The sequence below is a fragment of the Conger conger genome, chromosome 2, assembly GCF_963514075.1.
Source record: "Conger conger chromosome 2, fConCon1.1, whole genome shotgun sequence".
Taxonomy (NCBI): Eukaryota; Metazoa; Chordata; class Actinopteri; order Anguilliformes; family Congridae; genus Conger; species Conger conger.
In genome coordinates, this window is record NC_083761.1 from 69,872,823 (window position 1) to 69,893,736 (window position 20,914).

Here is a 20,914-nt window from a genome sequence, read left to right on the forward strand (position 1 = left end):
GGATATACAAGGGTAAATAGGCAAACGTGGACAATATATGAGGGGAAAGTAATTTGATCATAAAATGTATAAAACATTTTTAAAATGGCTCCATCCCAGGACAAAATAAATTGGTAAAATGAATAAAATTCACTGGATAAAGATCACAAACTGTGAACATAGAAGCAAAACAGCTAGACAATTGAAAATCATGGCATGGCACCAATTCCTATTGTTAAGGACTTTATGCTGTTAGGTTTCTGTGGAGACATTGGTATATCATAAATAGATATCTGCATAGCTGTGCGTTCATACTCTAATTCCAATGTACAACATGGTTACCAAATTTGAATCCCGAAGGAGGGCGGAGTGGAGTTTGTGTGGAGTTTGCATGCCCTCCTCCTCTTGTCTGTATGGGTTTCTGCCAAATACTTTGGTTTCCTCCCTCAGTGCATGCAGTAGCCCAATTGGAGACTCTAAGTTGCCCGTAGATATCAATGTGTGAGTGAATGGTGTGTGAGCCCTGCGATGGATTGGTGACCTGTCCAGAGTGTATACCTGCCTTTCACACACTGCAAGCTGGGATAGACTCCCCCCCCAGCCTGTGGTTTTCAGTTCAACTGAGCTGTCAGTTGAATTTGACTGAGTTATCAATGCTGATTCGATTAAATCAATTCATAATTACATGCTGGCTGTTCTTTGTTATGTGTATGGACTATTGTACCATATGCTAGTCTTAGTCCAGAGGAGTCCAGTAAAAGGAATGAACTTTTCCTATATTTTTTATGGTTCTTAAATAAATTAGATAGATAACACACTTTTCTAAATGTATTTATAATGTTTAGCTGTTCATATGGGGCTTGGACACATTCCTGAATTGCTGAAAGCACATAATTAGTGATTAGCACTAGCAGACTTAGAATAACATTTGTTTTACACAAAATGTTTTTGATGGATGAATGTAGGATGTAAACTACAATTTGGGATTTAATTAAAATACAAAAGGGTGCTAAGCTGTAAAGAAAATCCTTCATACATGCTCTGTTCATTGGAGTGAGTTAGAAAAGACTGACATCCATAGTTTCACAAAAGGAGGGATTTACATTTTACCTGGCAACCGGAAAACAAACGGGACTCATCGTTAAGTCACGGAGCATGCTCAGTTGAAGCGCTACTGCAGGGAAAAAGGCATTGCAGAATGCAGGCGAAGTGCGATTGTGGGGGATGGGTGCCACTACCCATGTACAGCTGGATAACATCACCTATCCGTGAATATTATTTCTTATTCTTATTCATATATCTTTCTTAGATCTGTTTTCCCTGATTTTGCGAAAATGACATAAACATAACCAAGACAGCTCAGCTGCAAAAAAATAAATAAATTAAACAAATGAATAATTGAATTGTGGGTCTACCTATTTAAAAAATATATATATTATGTGCTTCCCTCATTCAGGCCATACATACACCAAGGCTTGCAATTTGTGTGGACAAGTATTTTTATTTTATTTTTTACACATTTGATCAAATTCACTTTTGGGGCCTTGTGCTCCTCACAGTCATGCTCCCCACCTTCTTTAATGAACTGTGGCAGGAGTCTGTGGGTTGACACCAGCATGCCATAGCATTGCCCAGGCAAGCGTTGCCTCATGGAAAACTTACCTGGTAGCCTGGGCAGTTACAAGATGTGCAACTGCAATACTCCAGAGCAACTACACAACAGGTCAGGAAAGAAGCAGAATTGTCCAAGAGACATGTCATATAGACTGGAAAACGTGCTTATCAAGTTCAAGACAGCTTCTCTACCAGTACAGCTAGACGTACCCAAGACTCTTGAGATTTTGTTTAATGCTTTAGATTTAATTTGTTGACAAAAATTCAGGGTCAGAATTGCTTCTTCAGTGTATTGTGCTTTTGAATACTTTATTCAACCAATAAAGGTATGCTGTATAGTACAGGGGAAAACACAATTAAATTCATCCTCATAATAAATGTAAAAAATGCACATATTACACCACCAGCATTTTCCAGGAGGCATGAAAGAGAAGAGGATACAACGGAAGTGTTTGAAAAACTCATTTATTACATCGTCTTTACAGCAGTTTCACACATTTGTCATGTAAATAAATAGGCAGAGGATTCCTTAACTGCACTTTAAAAAAATGTTCATTTGCTCAAGGTAACATATGCATCAACTGCAGACCAAATCAATTTTACTATTAGTTATATCTCTCCGGAAAATATGACTCTTTTGCTATACTATCACCTAAGATACAATTTAGAGAGTTCTTTGAAAGCAAACTATTGTACTTAAAGCCAATTCAAGTTGAAGTACCTACATCAAGGATCTCAACTCTATGTATGCAAGGATTCGATGCTTGTTTACCAACAAATTTCCCATGACCTAATTGGTTCAAATAATGATGGTTATAAGTTTTAAATATCCAACTGCTTATCAAGTTATGCGTAAAGGTTTGAGCAAAATAAAAATAAAAATGTCTGTGGCCCTCTTAAACAAAACAATGGTTTTACGTTTGAAGCCTTTATCCACATCACATGGTGTCAGGCATGCAGATTTCCCTTGAAGGCCATTATATCACATGACCAATAATACGGTTCTGGCTGTTCATGCTTGACATGAAAAAGCTGGAGTCATATACATACTTTTAAACAAGACTCCCCCCCCCCATCATGTCAGTGATGCAACAGATCCTAAAATGAGGTAACAAGCTTACTTTGATTTCCAGTACATCTTAAGACCTGCAATGCCCACAAGTCATTCCTGAAATATTCAGACAGTTCTGGGATAAGACTGTTACCCTGGTCTCAGTAGTGCTTGTTCTTGTGCCTCTCTCCCCCTCCCCCTCCAAACTTCCCTCAAACTCAAGATATTTTCTCTCAGGTTCACTCATACATACGACACTGAACCCTGGCACTATTCTCTACAAAAGATGCATGCTCACTCACATCCAGAAATAAGAGGACACAATAAAAATTAAAATACAATTTAAAACGCTAAAATGAGCCACAAGCTCAATGTGTGGATTTCTGATTGTTTGAAAGGGCGGTGTGTGAGTTTTAGTATAGAGACATCTGCATTCCACAGCACAGTGCATTACGGGGTTAGAAATGCACAATTAGAGTTATGAACCAGTTCAAGAAGCCCAATTTAAAACACGGACAATTACATAAATTGATTGCTACAGCACTCAACATCGAAAAAAGAATAAATAAAGTTAAAAAGTACACTAGCCAATTGACAAGGACATTGCAAGTCAGTGTAGTCTACACGGAAAGAAGATTCATTATGTGCAGTGAGCCAATAGAGAATCAGGCAAGAGGCAATTACCCCATCATTTGAATTGTAGTGTTGAAAGGTGAGATACCGACAATTGTAACGCTACTGTACACTGCAAATGGGCAGCACTGTTACACTACAGGACTGAGATGTGAATAGGGTGTGCACTTTAAATCATGACTTATGATGTACTAGTAAAAAAACAAGACAAGACAGGGCTGAGCTGCTTCCATTGTTGTGTGTAACCTCCTGAACATTTAAAAGATCTGCAGCAGATGAAAACGGCTCGATATGTAATAAATTAGTAAAAACAATAAAAATTAATAACAAGCGATTAAAAACATTGAATCCAGGAAAGGTGAAGTGCCCATCAGTGTTTAAATTCCTTCACACTGGGTCTGTATTAAAACCAAAAGAGCAAGGGTCATATCTCTGGGTCATAAAACTTAAAAACACATAATCTTCATATTCAACATTGGTTTTACATCCAATCATATTGTATTGCTTTATGTCTGATCTACATGAACTTCTCAATATTCATAAGCAACCGAATTGTGAAATTGTTGCCTTACAATACCCCTTACCAATTGCCTAGCCCAAGCAAATATACAAATTATGGCCAATGCAACAGATGAGTAACACCTGCATGGGTGAAGGAGGAAGAAAACATAGCTTGAGCTGCACAGAGAGACAATACAAATCCATGCCGTTTGTTCAGTCTGCTTTGGAGAAGAAGCCTTTGTCGGCCATCTTGTTTCTCTCTTCGGGTTGTGAGCGATACCTCTGCAAGGGTGCTCACAAGAACACAAACTCATCCACACTGCTCCTCTTAGTACTCCGGCTGGGTCGACCCGGGGGGAGGATGTGGGCGGGGGAGTTGCCTGGGGGCCCACTTTGGCCCTCCAGCCCATAGTCTTGCCCTTTGCCCTCCACAAAAGTAAAAATTGGGTACTTCTCCTTGGATGAAGAGAGAGCCTGGTGTTGAAGAGAACAGATGGGGCAAGGACAGAAAGACAGCAGTCAGTCTCATTTCTTATCAACTTTAAATAAGTTCTGACACATACAGTATACAACGGTGAGCCAAAACATTATGATCACCTGGCTAATCTGCGGTTCGTCATCCACGCGCTGCCAAAATAGCTGTGACCCACCAAGACATGGGTTCTACAAGACCTCTGAAGGTGCCCTGCGGCATCTGGCAAGATGTTAGCAGCAGATCCTTTAAATCCTGTTAGTTGCAAGGTGAAGCCACCATGGATTGGACTAGTTGTTCCAGCACATCCCACAGATGCGAGATTGTATTGCGATCTCGGGAATTTGGGAACCGGGCAACACCTTGAACTCTGTCATGTTCCGCAAACCATTTGTGCAGTGTGGCAGGGGACATTGTCCTGCTGAAAGAGACCACTGCCATCGGGGAACACCGTTAACATGAAGGGGTGTACCTGGTCCACAGCAATGTTTAGATAGGTGGTACGTGTCAAATTGACATCCACATGAATGCCCGGACCCAGGGTTTCCCAGCAGAACATCGCTCAGAGCATCACACTTCCCACAGTGCATCCTGGCGCCATCTCTTCCCCAGGTAAACAGTGAACACGTTTCTTGTCAACAGTTTGTTGACTGCCTAATATATCGCAGACCTTAACATGCGGCATTCTTACGAGATAATCAATCCTGTTCGCTTCATCTGCGAGTGGTCATAAAGTTTTGGCTCATCGGCGTATATTTTACAATGCAATCGTAGCCATTAAAGGCAGGAGGGTGATGGACTCACCTCGCTCACAGCAGAACACAGGGACTCGAAGTCCTTCTGGTTCTTGGCATAGAAGCCGATGGTGCAGCTGGGGTCCATGCGGCTGAAGCTCATCTTCCTGGGAGAGCTGCAGTGAAAAGACTGTGGGAGAGAGCGGAGCACACACTCACTTGGGGAAAGCCAAGCTGGTTGTAAATCACATGCTCTCACACACACACACACACTCATACACACAAGCACACAAATGTACGCACACATGCACACAGGTTATTTTTCATTCAACTGACATGTTGGTGAAAAACTGTTCGACAGCAACATCTAAAATGGACAAATGAACAGATGAATCTAATGAAGGTGGGTGAAACAGAACAGCCAGGTAAGCAGAAAGGGCTGGGATCCATCTTACCTCCAGTGGGAAGTTGGCTTGCGTAACGTCCACCACAGCCTGACAGTAGTGCGGGTCCAAATACAGCAGCTGCTCGTCTGGAACACACAAACAGCACGTTCATTTACGGAAAAAGGGCACCACTCAGTGGCCTGGAGGAGTGCTTATAAGCCAGGACGGTAAAAACGGGGGGGGGGGGGAGAAAAAGGTGTGGCTCTGGCCTTACCCTGAAACCCAACGAAGAACAGTGAGTGTTTGGGTTTACCACCAATGATCCCAATGCAGCACTCTAACCTGAGGATGTTCTGTTGGAAGAGCAGGGGTCAAACGGATCACTAGTGAGCCAACACAAGGCAACACATTCTCACATCACCAGACAGTACAGGCTAGGGTTAGTATTAATACACAAAACCCACTTCTTATGTACCTTTCGCGAATATATCACCGATAAAAATGAAGTTCACCACAGCCTACTACCCTGCATATGAAACGCACATAATACAGGAAATGCAGTGAGGCCAGCCCAGCTCCCTCTCTACGTGCACCTGGCGGTCGAGCTGCACGTTCACGCCTGTTTTCCGTTCTGGTTCCTCAGTGGTGGAATCACTTGCCTACCACTGTCAGAACAGCAGAATCCCTCCCCCTATTTCGACGCAGACTCAAAACCCACCTTTTCAAACTCTGCCTTAGTCCTCCCTCCTGATTTCCCCTGCCCCTCCTTTCTGATATCCCTACCCTTGTCTAACCCCCCCCAAAAAAAATAAAAAAAATAAATAATATGCACTTCTGATGACAACTATGTTTAGAACAGCATTTCCTGTGTATTTTGCTAGTTTCTGGATATGATGCTCTGACTTATGGTAGAACCTATGCACTTGTAAGTCGCTTTGGATTAAAAGCGTCTGCCAAATGACTAAATGTAAATGTAATGTAAATTTGGGCTCCGCGTTAACGCGTGTGGCTCAGCTGCCAAACCGTACCTTCACACACTCGATGTAGGAGGGGTTCAGCGACTCCCCGCCCAGTCGCACGGGCACCAGGAGGATGACGGACTTCCACCCCGGACTGGGCTCAGAGCCCTCGGCCAGAGACAGGTCACACAGCTGCACCACGTCCTCTTTGTACACTGCAGGGACACACAGGCTGTTAGCCACAGGCCAGGAACAAACACACAGCAGGATAACACACAGGAACACAGAAACAAACAAGGTGATTAGCCTTCATTAAGAAGCCATGTCTTTTTAAGAGGAAAGGCAGGTAGGAATAATGCATCTCCATTAGAAGGGAGTCAAATATTAATGTCAATAAAGCATAAAATGCGAGCGGTCAGTGCTGGATGTGACTGCAGGTTAAGAGCACACAGACAAATACAGAAAGCTCACCAGTACAGTCCTGAGCAACGTACACAGCCAGGTTGTGAACCTCCGAGGTCTTACCAACTGCTTTTCTGGAAAAGACAGAAGCCGCTGTTGGACTGAGAGTGTGCAATTGAACACGGAAAAATATTTGATTCCAAAAATTATGCATTTGAGCCAGCTCTGGCTTGTTTGCATGTGCGTTTGCATGTGCGTTTGCAAGTGCGTTTGCAAGTGCGTTTGCAAGTGCGTTTGCAAGTGCGTTTGTATGTGCGTTTGTATGTGCGTTTGTATGTGTGTTTGCATGTGCGGTCAGGGGTCTCACCGGAGAATGTGTGCCACGATGGAGGGGCCGTACCAGTCCCCAGCCTTCTTCCCCGAGCTCCTCCCCAGCTCCACCAGCTGGTGCACCCCGAACGGGGCCTGGGGCTGGTCCCCGAACCAGGATGCCACACGCCGGTGTGTGGCCTCCGTCTGCCTGTCCCGGCTGGTCTCGGTACCCCTCCTCTGGCCCCGCTTCGAGCCCTCGCCCCCAGCGCTGCTGCGGCCCCTCGGGGTGGAGTTTGGGGCCCGCGCGGTGGGAAAGGAGGGGACGGGAACCCCTCCGGTGCGGGACGGAGACCGAGGCTTCAGCAACTCCATGTCCACGTCAGTGAGCTGCTGGGCATCCGGCCAAGTCCAACCTGTCACAGAGAGGCACCACAGATATTATACAACTCTACCTGCTGCAGCAGCAACCCACTACCAGCCTGTCACAGAGAGGCACCATAGATATTATACAACTCTACCTGCTGCAGCAGCAACCCACTACCAGCCTGTCACAGAGAGGCACCATAGATATTATACAACTCTACCTGCTGCAGCAGCAACCCACTACCAGCCTGTCACAGAGAGGCACCATAGATATTATACAACTCTACCTGCTGCAGCAGCAACCCACTACCAGCCTGTCAGAAAGAGAGGCAATATGACGGTATGTTAGGGGCAGGTCGTGACGTGACGGCATGTGAGGGGCGGGTCGTGACGTGACGGCATGGGAGGGGCGGGTCGTGACGTGACGGCATGGGAGGGGCGGGTCGTGACGTGACGGCATGGGAGGGGCGGGTCGTGACGTGACGGCATGGGAGGGGCGGGTCGTGACGTGACGGCATGGGAGGGGCGGGTCGTGACGTGACGGCATGGGAGGGGCGGGTCGTGACGTGACGGCATGGGAGGGGCGGGTCGTGACGTGACGGCATGGGAGGGGCGGGTCGTGACGTGACGCCGTGCGAGGGGTCCTGACCTGGCGGGAGAAGGTGCACCAGCAGGCCCTGGGCCAGCAGCATCTGCCCGCTGCGCAGCATGCAGCCCCAGCCGCAGTCCGTGGTCAGCGTGGAGCCCTCCAGCTGGGGGAACTCGCGGCGGTACGTCATCCACAGCCGCGACACGAAGGCCAGCCGGAAACGCTCCACCTCGTCTGGGAGAGACAGCAAGCCCAGGGGGAAGAGGGTGAGCATGGCCACACAACTCACAATGACGTACATGCAGACATGCATTCTCCCACCAACCATGGACATGTAGTCTGTTATCAACACAGTGCACACGTTTAAATCACAATATCTATGCTCATACCTTTACATGACCACACTTTAAGTGGCTAAAGAATAACCATTAATATTAGCACTGGCCACAGCAATAACCAAAGTTGCTTCCCCCCGCACTACAGATCAACAGTACTGAGTGCTCTCAGGGAGGGGGACTGACTGCTAGACTACCTTCATGGTTGAGAAGAAAGGACTGTCCCAGCAGGATCAGAGGGGAGGTCTTGTTGAAGCTGGTTTTAGTCTTGACTGACCAGCCTGGGTGGGCCAGTAAGAGAAGCACACATGTAAAATACAACTTCAGCAAGACTAAGCACTACAACTATTAACAAACCTGAACAAACAACTCTGGCTTTCTTAATAGAACTGTTATTGAATATGTAGTTTGTTACAGAACCAATTTATCATCAGACACAAAGAGCAGTGGGAGGGGAATACATTCATCACATCTACAGACATTGTTCCAGGCTGACGTCAGCTTGGCTTTTGTGTGTGTGTGCGTGTGCGTGTGCGTGGCGTGTGTGTGCGTGTGCGTGCGCAAGTGTGCAAATTCCCTACCAACCAGGTCTATAGGCAGATGGACGCGTTTTCAGGCTCACTGTATTTGATGTTGTTCCAGGCGGACATCAGCTTGGCTTTTGTGTGCGTGTGTCTGTGTACACTTATATACCGTATGTACACTCACCAAGCACTTTATTAGGAGCACCTGTACAATTGTGTGCACATAGTATGCGTGCGTGTATGTGTGTGTGTGCACATGTGTGTATAGTGTGCATGTTTTGGCGCTCACCGTATTTGACGTTGTGACATTAGCTTGGCTTTTGTGTGTTTGTGCGTGTGTGAGTGTGTATAGTGTATATACCGTATTTGACGTTGTTCCAGGCAAACATCAGCTTGGCTTTTATGTGTGTTTGTGTGTGTGTGTGTGTATAGTGTATATACCGTATTTGACGTTGTTCCAGGCGGACATCAGCTTGGCTTTGAGCCGGTCCACTTCGTCAGGCTCTCCAGGAGCCTCCCTGATGGGCTCCGACCCCGCGCCGTGCCCAAAGTGGCCCCGGGGCTCCCAGGACGGGGTCCTCCGTCGCTCAGGACGCGGGGCCAGCCCCTCGTCCTGCATACTGCCCCCCAGGTACTGTGCCGCGGTGGGGGACACTGAATTCATTACCACAGCGGGAGACAGTGGGCAGCAGGACCACGCATTGCCAGCGAAACCTGCGAGGCAGAGAGCGCACGTCTGAGACTAAACCACACAGGAGGAGCCAGTGGAGCAGCTCATCAAAGCTGCTTTGTGACAATCTTGCATTGTAAAAAGCACTATACAAATATAGCTGGTTGCTCAGTAATGGTGCAGGGGGGGTTTCTTCAGGTACGGTTAGGGTGTATGTATGCCCTTAAAAGACAAGGTAAAAGTTAAATCATCAGGTAATGGTGCTGAACAGTTGTCCTCAGCCCATGTTAAATACAAGTTTTTTTTCTGCATTTTAAGATGCCAGTAATCAAATCAACAGAACATGAGTAGGTGCCCAGTAGTTTGATAAGCATGACACTGACATTATTCCAATGGCATGGGTTTCCCAGCCAACAGACCTGAGCCAAGGAACAAACTGGATATTCTGGAACAAGGTTTTGTGTGGCGGGTCATGAATTACAGATAATGGTACACCATGTGATGTAGTGGAGGTAAAAACTCTGAGGGTCTTGAAGGCTGGATACGGTGCTGGATACAGTATTGTTTTCAGGTAAACTAAGCATTAAGAACACTAGAGGTAGGAAAAGTTGAGCGGTGCTGGGCTGAGAGGCAAGTTCTTGACATTATATTATGTTATAATAGCTGAACCCAAACAGAAAATATAATAACCCATTTTCGTATTAGAATATTCTTTTTTTATTCCAACTATAACACAGTGCAGAGGCAATATTGGCCACAATCAAGTATTATTTATTTATTTTTTGGCATTTCAATTTTTTATTCACTACCTGAGTAGGGAGCAGATTTTTGGAATGCCCTTCCCAGAATGCCAGACAGGATGAGAATGTAATTTTTTCATTAAAACAGCGTTTCGTCGAAGGACATTACGGAGTAAAAACAAGACAGCACAGTCCACATCGAAATGACGATAAACAAATTAAGTGACTTTATGAAGTTATGCGTTGGTCCAGGAGATCCAATTCTGGACTCAAGATTTAGCCTACGTCAATTTTCAGACGACAACAGCTGATGCCAGTGTAGGAAATTCACTTAAAATATCATATTCGTCTTGTCTGTGACTTGGAAAAACAAATTATTCAATTGATTTTAAGCAACGTCAAAGTGGATAGACGTAGACATGTTTTATGTAAGTGGATAATTATACAATGACAATGCAACTAGTTAACGTTAGAGAAGACACAGGGCACATTCACAAAACAGTCGCGCGTTTCTCATTTGTAACCACAAACCGCACCGCCTTTAGTCTTTACTATGTTAGGGAAATTACGTTCACATGCAGCACTGTCATGTGGTTTAAGAAAATACAAAGAGATTGTTAAAAACTGGTTTCTGCTGGCCACTGTCGTTACCTTATTCAATTAGGAAGCACTTAAGAACTCCAGCATTATTTACAGATAGCCACATCCGATTGGCCTACACTGCCTCACACTCATATTTAGAAAAATAACCACACACCTCCTTCGGTTTAAAAGTTGTATTACAAGTTGTATATTGTTTCTAATGGCAGATAAAAGTATTCGAGGTAAACCACAGCCACTGATTTCCTGGAACATTTTGTGTCACTGTTTCAAAGAAGCGGAACTGCCCAGAGACTTTCAACTCCTAACTTTACATTGTTCACTAAATCCGATTAGCAAAGCACTTACAATGAGGGAAATGCGAAGTATGCTTCTCGTACGTAGTATATATATATATATTTTTTTTAACCCAACTACCAGTTTCCAAATAACCTTTAAGATGCAGAGGCGACGTTAATATTTTACAATAACAGTTTACGGACAAATCATTACTAGAGTAACCGACTGACCTTCACACACTCTCATCTTGTAAGCCATGACTGACTGATTTGATTTTTGCGCCGCCGTCATCGATGGCAGGGGCGTCTTGCCGAAAGTGCACATGATGGGTGGAGTCTGTATATGATAAACTTTTATTTTTGTAACTAGCTAATCATTATCCATGAATAAGTAAGTTATCCCTGCAAGTCGGTTGGATAAGCAAGCGAACCATCTCATTATCAGACAATCTGACTAAATTATTTTCAATTAATCAGTCAATTAACGGCAGGTAGAGCCAACATTTTCAACCAACTTGATTACAGCCATAGCACTAATTCAGCGAGCGACACATTCATTTGATAGATGGTGCATATATGGGTCGATCACTTTAGTTCGGTAAGTTACGCCTGGCTCGTTAGCAAGCTACTTACCTAGCTAGATGTGTGAATCGGTAATATTTTCGTTAACATGTATACAGCGAACTAGCGGCTCACCTCAAAGAGAGGGGGTCAATGAGATAGCCAACAAGATAGTAACGTTAGCTACAGTACCGGGTAGCCTGATATCTTGCTACGTAAGTTCTCCACCTATCAAATCACTTTTATGCAATGTTATAGCTGGCACTACGTATTGCCCATAGCGCAAACTTGTGTAAGCTGCTGCATATCACCAAATGCCAGTCGAAAGGCATTTCGCTTCCATAGCACAGAAGCTATCCAACAGCTAGCAATTTGATACACCATCATAATATACGTAGAGATAACTTTAGCTAGCCATCTTGCTAACTAGTGCAAGTTGGCTAATTGAGTAGCTAACTACACAGCAAACGTAACGTAATGCTATCAAATTATCAAATATCTACACTCGACATTGAGTCAACAATGTTCTCAAAAACCCACCTAAAACAGACAGCTAGCTAATGCTCACACGGCAATTAAACCGTGCCTGTCAAGTCGCCTGACAGTATACTGAACCGAACACTCATTCCAAAGCCAGGACAAACTTACCGATTTAACCCATTGCAGAGCAAAACAATTGTATCCGCTGTGCTTTCATGATTACATAATTTAATATCACGACGATATTAAATGCATAGTTCGTAAAACTAAAATAAGATAGCCAGTGAACAACCCTGCTAGCAGATGCTAATGATCTACTGTAAGAAAACATGAACTTCCTGTTCTCTTTTCCGGAAACTAGATACGTTCCTGACTTGCAACTGTGCAATATTATTGGTTAATCAACAAACACAAGGTTTATTGATTGGTTGATGTCCTGCCTGTATGCAAAATGTTGAAGAATTCATTGGGCATTATATTTACCTCAAATGACGTCATGTTCGCTGTCTATCCAGTTTTTTTTTGTGATAAAGGAATGCGGAAAAGGTTGATCCAAGGGTTCCGTCGATTCACACCCTAGCACAGTAGATGGCAGTATGTTCCACTTTTGTTTTTTAACCGACTTTTATAAAGACCTGCGGTAACGACCCTATGTCATATCAGAAGTCTTTTCCGTCTTTTAATTCCGTACACAGTGACCACTTTATTCTAATAAATACCTAAAGGTTAGGCTACGTATTTATTAGTCGTATTGGTCTTCTGCTGCTGTACCCATCCACTTCAAGGCTGGACGTGTCTGTTCAGAGATGCTCTTCTGCATACAGCTGTTGTAACTTGTGGTTATTTGAGTTACTGTTGCCTTCCTGTTTCCTTATTTGAGTTACTGTTGCCTTCCTTCCTGCTTGAACCACTCTGGCCATTCTCCTCAGACCTCTCTATTAACATGGTATTTTTGCCCACAGACCACTGCTCACTAGATGTTGTTTGTTTTGCACAACATCCTCTATAAAGTCCTGAGACTTTTATGTGTAAAGATCCCAGAAGATCAGCCGTTTCTGAGACACTAAAACTACCCCTTCTGCCACCAACAATCATTCCACAGCCAAAGTCACTTCCTCATTCTGATTTTTGGTCTGAACAACAATCAAACCTCTTGACCTTGTCTGAATGCTTATATGCATTGGGTTGCTGCCACATGTTTGGCTGATTATATAGTATTTGCATTAATAAGCTGGTACACAGGTCTACCTAATAAAGTGGCCACTGAGTGTACTATTGCTGTTTATCTGAAAGAGACATTTTTTAAATTCATATTCAAGAACTGCACCATCAGAGTAGCATTTTTATTTCACCTTGGGACCAACTGATTATACTTCCTTCTTACACACTCACACACACACACACACACACACACACACACATACACTCAATGCAAAAGTATTTAACTGTATTTCGGACATTGGGACACAATTTTTGTTTTGGCTCTGTACTCAGCACATTGGATTTGTAATAAAACAATAAATATTAAGTTAAAAGTGTTAACATTTACATTTTAGTCATTTGGCAGACGCTTTTAATCCAAAGCGACTTCTTCCACAAATTAAAGCATGAAATCCATAACTAGTAAATATGCATGAAGGGCTCTTCTAAACAAACATGTCGAATTGTGGGTTTTTTACATCCACATTGGGTGATCCATGTAGGGATTACAGCTCCTTTTATACATACATGACCCTCCATTGTTTTATTTAAATACCAATGTGCTGCAATACAGAACCAAAACAACAGCAATTGTGTCACTATCACAATGTGTTTTTATTTAACTGTCTATCAAAAATTTCATTGAAGAATCTATGTTTAACAAGGGACAAAATCCAGTACAATGCAGTTATTCTCTCCCATGAAGAGAGATAAGTGGATGTTGTTTTCAGGATTTTCTCTGGCAAGCCTTTCAACTAAGCCTTCCAACAAAAAACTTACCAAATCTCAGTGTTCCTTACTTTAATGTATTTGGGTAGTTCATCTGAAATCTGACAATACTGCTCTTAATAATTTGAATTACAATACATTTATTTCATACACACACACACACACACACTTGGACAAACACAAAAGATGATTCATATTTTCTCTGTATTTTATTACACTTACTGCACTTCAGGTGTCTTCTGCATCAAAATCACATCAAAAGTGCCCCAGAAAACAAATGAACAAATAAATATAGATTAAAAAATAAAGATAAAAAGTCATAGGCTACTTACACAATACAATTAGTACTGCAACCCACAGTGCAATACTGAAGTAAGTGGGACTGCACAAATTGATAAGACTTATTAGTCATTCTCAATGATTGCAATAATAAATATGTATATATTTATATAGTTTTCTCCCAGATAATACATACATATACAAACAAACCTCATACACAAATAAAATCAGACTTAAAATAAAGTGCATTTTAAAATTGATGATTTCTAAAAATTATACTATGACAATGAGTACACGCTGCCATCACCACATACACCTGACTACCACATAACGTTATTCAAGCATAGACTAGGAAAACCTGCTTTCAAAATATGAACACACTGAAAAGTGGGCACCATAGTTTCTTCAAAAGTGAGCACTTTTTTTCTTCTCACAACACAGTTTACTGACTGTACTACTCTGTAACAACCATATTTTAATTCATTGATGTGTGCGTGTGTAAGAATATGATACAGGGGACAAATATCTGACATACAAGTAAACAATGATGTTACCAAAAATATTGAATTCCCTTTATCTTGTGCCACATGAATAGCAATGAAATCAATCAATCACACCACCGTCCCTTACACTAGATGTAATGAGTGGACAGAGTGCACATTCAAATGGTCTTCAAATTCAGCAATGATAATTTTCATCGATAGAATTGTCTTCTTAGTAATTAACCTCCCAATAAAATTTACTAATATTAATTAAAATACATGAAACATCTTTTATGAAGAGGCTGTTTTCTAGGTTATGCTTTGGATCATGTTTTTATGTCACTATTTTTGAGGAGAACACAAAGTGAAATGTATTATTCAGGGTGAACAACAAACACACACACACCCACACACTGCATGAGGGAAAGAGCTGTCAATCAGATATACAAGTAAATGAGAAAATAAACACGGGCAAGTCTTGTTTAAACAAAGTATGTGAGGCTACGTTAAGGTGCTCCTTGGCAATGGTGAGATGAATGTGTCAGAGAAAATAAAGCACTCCTGGTCTGGTTTGATTAAAAATGTTGTCAACGTGTTATAGAACGTTGGTTGCTTCTCTTAGCATTTGCAGAGTGTAGAATTCTGTGCAACGGCTTACAGAATAATTTCCACTAGATGGTGATATGGTTTAGAAAATGCAGGAAATAAATTCTCTCAGAAGTTGTATATCAGCCTGCTCTCATTCCTCCTCTCACATTGTAAACAGAACTGTATAACACAAGTACAACATTGACACTTCTACCCTTCAGACATAGTATTTGACACTGCTGAATTGTTGCATACAAAGTGTGCATGTGTGAATGTCTACATTTGTGAGAAAGACCACCCAATTTATCAGGATGGATGTCTTGCACAGTGATCCAGAACATTTTCAAGAATCTTTTTCTCTCTACTTGGAATCTCACACTGATTTATTTTAAACAGTTCTTAGCCAGTCTTTTTTTTTTTTTACAGATCTGTTATGACGGGAAACAATATATTCAAAGACACTTTTGTGGCTTAACTTTTTATAAATACAATACACGTACACTCATACAAATGGCTCTATTGGAAACTGAACTACTGTTATCAAATCCTAAATGATTCTGAAACTATTAAATTGTGTGGGTTGCCATAGATTTCTAACAACAACACAACATATCTCTGTCTTTATCAGATACCCTTTGGGTCCTAGTCCAGTCAACATCTTTTGGAAAATTAGAAGTGCAGAAAATAGCAATACATTGCAAGAGCGCCACTACTGGTGGGAAATAGGCTCTTTCTACACAGAGTACATGGCATCTTTTGTGCAACACCAGACGGTCCGACATGAACAACAGTCAGGATTCCCCTTTGCTTCTAGATCCAGCCCTTAAAAGTATTTATTTACAAACTCACTCAGAATCTAAGCACAAGCCTACAGATGCAATTTTCCCTGGCTAAAAGTCTGAATGAGCCAACGGAAGAAAAGAGGGCCTCTGGTGTCTGTACCCATACAGCACACATTGTTGTGCGTCTATCTCCTTTCAGAAGGTTGCATCTTCAACTTTTGTGTATCATACTTAAAATGTGTGAAGAGCAGGTCATTTATTCCCTTCCGTTAACCTACTGTATTATATGCAAAGCAGTGCAATGAAGAACTCAGTCACCATGTCCACTGAGGTAAAGGCCTACCCAGAGTACTACCCAGAGCCCTGTGGCACGTGCCCAGGTAGCTTCCATTCCTCTGCATATGAGAACTGATTCACATACACGTCGTTGCATTGTGTGTCCCTCAGCTGCCATCCATGGTGTTAAATTCAGCTTTTTTCTTTTGTCGCTGACCCATACAGTACGGCGGGACAGGCCAGTTGCAAATGGGTGGACTTTGACACGCAATGCTTCCCGGAAAACCCAACCGCCATTGCAGTTATCCAGGCCGTCCCATGCTGGAGACGCAGAATGTTACATGGCGCTGGCAAGGCGTAGCCTAATTCATTATGAAGCATGTAAAATCTACTTAGTCTCCGAGATCTGGGACACCCCTGCTAGTCACAAAACAAAACATTCGCACAGGCTTTTCATGGAAGAGAGGCTGACGAGGTAATTTGCAAGACAGTCGCTGTCTTCCAGTCTCACTCTACTAATGTAAAATGGGCTCATCAGTGAGACACAAAGCGTTTCTTATCTATTTTTGTTTTCCACAAAATACAGAATTTGTAACAATGGATTTTTAATAACATCTCTTCTGCAGCCGCAGATATGCCACTTCCACTTCCCTGCTTGATAATGAGACAGAAACACAGGCGTTTACACGATGGTACATAACTGGAGTGACTGGATTTGGTGTTCACAGTATTCAGCATTTGTAGTTCAGTAAAGCACTTTTATCCTCATCTTTAGAATATTCATATGTACAGACAATATTTAACATGCATTCACACAGATATGTTTTATATTTATATGTATATATAATATATGGTGGAGGAAACACCTTGTATGTACACAATTGAAAACAGCCGTTGAAGCACCTTTACAATTGTTTTACTTGTCTATTTTAATCTATACATTTTCTGAGTATGTTTCATGGACAGGTTTCATGTCTTTTCACACATGGCTGGAATGCTCCTTTAAGTGCCTGGAATTGTGCATTGCTCTCAAACTCACAGAAATGCAAGTCATCCCCAGCTCACCGCCCTCCTCCTCCCCTCCCCTCCCCTCCCCACCTTCTGACGCAGTCATGAGTGGTGTTTGTGGGCCGCCTCCGTCTTCTCGACCGGAGTGCAGGTGACCGGTCCTGAGGAGGGGGGGAGCGCGGGGGGCGGGCGACTCCCAGACGAGGGCTCTGCCTTCCCCACAGAGCTGCTGTCCGCCGCCTTGGGGCCGTCTTTCCCCTTGAGCAGCTCCTGGGAGCCCCCCTTGATGGGCCCCAGCACAGTTTTGGCCACGCTGGTGAGCTGCGTGACGAAGCTGGACTTATCGGCGGGGGACTTGGCGGGGCCGGGGGACGCTGCGGTGGGGGAGGGGGTCGGGGAGGGTGAGTGCTCCTCCACCACCTCCAGGAGACACTTCTCCTCCCAGTCCAGCGCTCCCCGGTAGCAGTTGACTGGGGCCGGGCCCTTGTCCTGCCTGGACTTGGCAGGAGCCAGTGCAGAGAGTGGGACTGCGGAGCTTTTAGCCCTGGTGTCTGGAGTTCTGTAACTGCTGCCTAGCGCTCCTTTCCTAATGCCGTCCCCCAGGCCAGTCCTGGGGGCCTCTGCAGGGGTCACCACCGGACCCAGGGCTCTGTCCGGGCCCCTGCGCCCTGCCGTCTCCCACTGTGGGCTGGCTCTGGCAGGCCCCAGCCTCCTCTCAGCCTCCTGCTGCACCTCCCTCTCTGGGCCCCTGGAGCTGCTCTCAGCCTGGGGCCCCTGCGGCTTCCTGTCCCTCTCGGCCGGGCTCAGCGCAGGGCTCCTCTCCGGGGTCCTGGGGCTGGTTTTGTCCACAGAGGGGACAGCCAAGTCTCTGGGATGTGGGGACTGGCCCACGGGGCTGGCTCTGTGGGCTGACAACGGGGTGAGCGGGGCTGGGTGGGACTCTGCTTTGGCCCTGGAGGGCTCTGCCAGCGGGGATTTGGTACCCACGGGCTGCATATGCAGGTGCGTCTGGACCCCCCCCAGCCTGTCGCTGAAGCCGCCCTCCGCAGACTCGTCGAAGCGCTCCCTCCCGGCCAGCAGGGCGTCCCGGCTGAGGGGCGACTCCTGCCTGCCCAGCTTCCTGGCGGGCTTCAGCACGCCCGTCTCGCAGGAGGTGGGGGAGGGGCAGGAGGGCGTGTGAGGGGGCAGGTTCTCCCCCTCCGTCTCCAGCAGGCTCTGCAGGCCCAGCTCGCTGTGGAAGGAGTCCTTGCGGAACTCGGAGTGCGACACCTCCAGGCTGTGCTTGCGCAGGACCACGCCCGCCACCCCGCCCGCGCCCTTCTTGTCCTGCGAGGACAGGGGCGAGCCCAGCTTCTCGGCCGACTGCACGCGCTTCAGCAGCGGGGAGCGGGGCGGCTCGGCGCTCTTGGGCCGCGGCCGCACCACGGGCGGGGACGAGTGCAGCTTGGCGGGGAAGGTCTGCGTGGTGTTGGAGCTGCCCACCGTGTGGCCGGGCAGCGGCGGGGGCGAGGACTGCGTGGGCGAGGGCGTGTGGGCCAGCGGGGACAGCGGGATGTTGCCGGCGGACTTGCAGCGGGCTGAGCGGTACTGCCGGTGCAGCTTGGGGGACAGGCCGTGCAGGGAGCTGGGCCGCATGTGCTGCGTCGCTGCCGGGGAGTTGGGCGTGCTGGAGGCCGGAGAGCTGCTCTGAGACGAAGCGCCTGCGGAGGAGGAGGAGGAGGAGGAGAACTGGTTTCAACCGGTTCTGCTCGGCTACACCGCTTCTGCGTTTTGGGTTGCAGCGTTAGCGGTAATTGGCTGAAACACGCACGCACAGGGACCCCATCACTGGGGGATGATACGCTGTAATCTCCTTAAAATGCTCCGAAAATTGGCTTCTGGGAGAGATTATTTTTGAGCTTCTCCCAGAGAGGGGCTTTTCGGGCACCGTGGCCCCTGAGGTGAAAGGGTTAGAGTGTGGAGCGGGGGTGAAGAGTGAGGTGAAAGGGTTAGAGTGTGGAGCGGGGGTGAAGACTGAGGTGAAGGGTTAGAGTGTGGAGCGGGGGTGAAGACTGAGGTGAAGGGTTAGAGTGTGGAGCGGGGGTGAAGACTGAGGTGAAAGGGTTAAGAGTGTGGAGCGGGGGTTAAGACTGAGGTGAAAGGGTTAGAGTGTGGAGCGGGGGTTAAGACTGAGGTGAAAGGGTTAGAGTGTGGAGCGGTGGTGAAGACTGAGGTGAAAGGGTTAGAGAGTGGAGAGATCGGGTGAAGACTGAGGTGAACAGTGTCGTTGGGGTCTGGGGGAGTGGGTGCAGGGCCATGTAGACGGTGCTTACCGAGGTAGGAGGAGTCGGGGGTGGAGCGGTAGCTCTGAGTGGGCGACCGGGCTGACAGGCTGTGTGTGGGCGAGCCAGGGAGGCTTTCACTGGAGGAGAGAGAGCGGTTGAGCGAGGAGAGGCTGCGACTGGTGTGCAGCAGGTTGGACTGCTTGGTAATTTTCCGGAACAGAGAGCTCCGCTTCTTACTGCTTTATGAGAGAGAGAGAGAGAGAGAGAGAGGGAGGGAGGGAGGGGGAGAGAGAGAGAGAAAGGGAGGGAGGGAGAGAGAGAGAGAGAGAGGGGGAGGGAGAGAGAGGGGGGAGAGAGGGAGGGAGGGAGAGAGAGAAAGGGAGAGAGAGAGAGATTATAATTTACATCTAATTTAACTAAAAAATATGGGCATGTTAACACTGTTAGTGAAGACCTGGTGTACCTCTCTTGTCCTTCCTTTGCCATTGTCCGCTTGTTACGGCGTGCCATCTTTGACTTGTAGCTGGATTTGCGTGCCGGACCAATTTTGATCGAGGTGTTCTCAAAGGGTGTGGTGGTCACTGTCACCTTGTTGCCACTCTGAAGGAACACAGCATATTGTAATTGTAACACAAAAACAACAGGCAGCCAGGGCAGCCAGGGTTTGACATTAACACCCACCACCAGCTGGGCGAAATTAAGCAGAAACTAGTAACTCCTTTAGTCTTACTACCAACTCTGGCAGGTGAGATTTCAGTAACATTAATTATGAAGAGAGGCATCTAAAATAATTTGTTGTGATACTACAACTCCCATAAACACTGGGTGCACACTGTCTGCTTATCCCCTCAGGTAAAAATTCCTCTCCCCCTCACCTTCAGGATGAGCTCCACCACCTCTGTGTGGACCAATCCATGAACGGCCTCGCCGTTCACATGAGTGATGAGGTCACCGGCACACAGCCCTGCCTCCTGGGCGGGGCCTCCGTCCTCCACATGCTGAGAACGAACCAACAGACATTTTCAAAAACACGAGTGCTCGCAGGCACACTGGGACCAATTACGGGAACGCACATAACTGCTTCAGCGCTCTGAGAGTTACGGCAGTCGCACAGCGCCGTGTT

At 45.7% G+C, this 20,914-nt stretch overlaps 2 protein-coding genes across 3 annotated transcripts in view; both read right to left on the reverse strand.

Moving 5' to 3' along the window:
* Nucleotides 1-2,042: 2,042 nt before the first annotated feature.
* Nucleotides 2,043-12,506, reverse strand: atg4da (autophagy related 4D, cysteine peptidase a). 2 transcript variants are annotated; one of them, XM_061228062.1, is made up of 11 exons: nucleotides 12,352-12,506; nucleotides 9,296-9,568; nucleotides 8,528-8,611; nucleotides 8,056-8,229; nucleotides 7,099-7,456; nucleotides 6,801-6,865; nucleotides 6,399-6,544; nucleotides 5,645-5,723; nucleotides 5,440-5,516; nucleotides 5,055-5,174; nucleotides 2,043-4,252 (listed from the first exon to the last, which is right to left on the reverse strand). In XM_061228062.1, exons 2-11 carry the CDS (start codon nucleotides 9,516-9,518, stop codon nucleotides 4,073-4,075), a joined length of 1,506 nt encoding a protein of 501 aa, XP_061084046.1. In that variant the 5' UTR covers nucleotides 9,519-9,568; nucleotides 12,352-12,506; the 3' UTR covers nucleotides 2,043-4,072. The 2 variants fall into 2 exon arrangements, with proteins under 2 accessions (XP_061084046.1, XP_061084038.1); XM_061228054.1 differs by lacking the exon at nucleotides 12,352-12,506 and adding an exon at nucleotides 11,374-11,509.
* Nucleotides 12,507-14,302: 1,796 nt separating this feature from the next.
* Nucleotides 14,303-20,914, reverse strand: part of mast1a (microtubule associated serine/threonine kinase 1a) — a 43,404-nt gene continuing 36,792 nt past the window's right edge. Inside the window, exons 23-26 of the mRNA XM_061228013.1 lie at nucleotides 20,667-20,789; nucleotides 20,255-20,391; nucleotides 19,840-20,027; nucleotides 14,303-19,227 (exon numbers count right to left, since the gene is read on the reverse strand). Of these exons, the coding sequence (XP_061083997.1) occupies nucleotides 17,630-19,227; nucleotides 19,840-20,027; nucleotides 20,255-20,391; nucleotides 20,667-20,789 (2,046 nt within the window). The 3' untranslated portion in view covers nucleotides 14,303-17,629. The remainder of the gene's footprint in view (nucleotides 19,228-19,839; nucleotides 20,028-20,254; nucleotides 20,392-20,666; nucleotides 20,790-20,914) is intronic.

Excerpts from the sequence above, each read along its gene's own strand:
- atg4da (XM_061228054.1), bottom strand. The coding sequence starts at position 11,467 with ATGTGCACTTTCGGCAAGACGCCCCTGCCATCGATGACGGCGGCGCAA. Across the intron at positions 5,175-5,439 it reads AAGCCAACTTCCCACTGGAG|TCTTTTCACTGCAGCTCTCC; the intron begins GTAAGATGGATC and ends TCTCTCCCACAG. Across the intron at positions 4,253-5,054 it reads TGTGTTCTGCTGTGAGCGAG|GCTCTCTCTTCATCCAAGGA; the intron begins GTGAGTCCATCA and ends CTTCAACACCAG.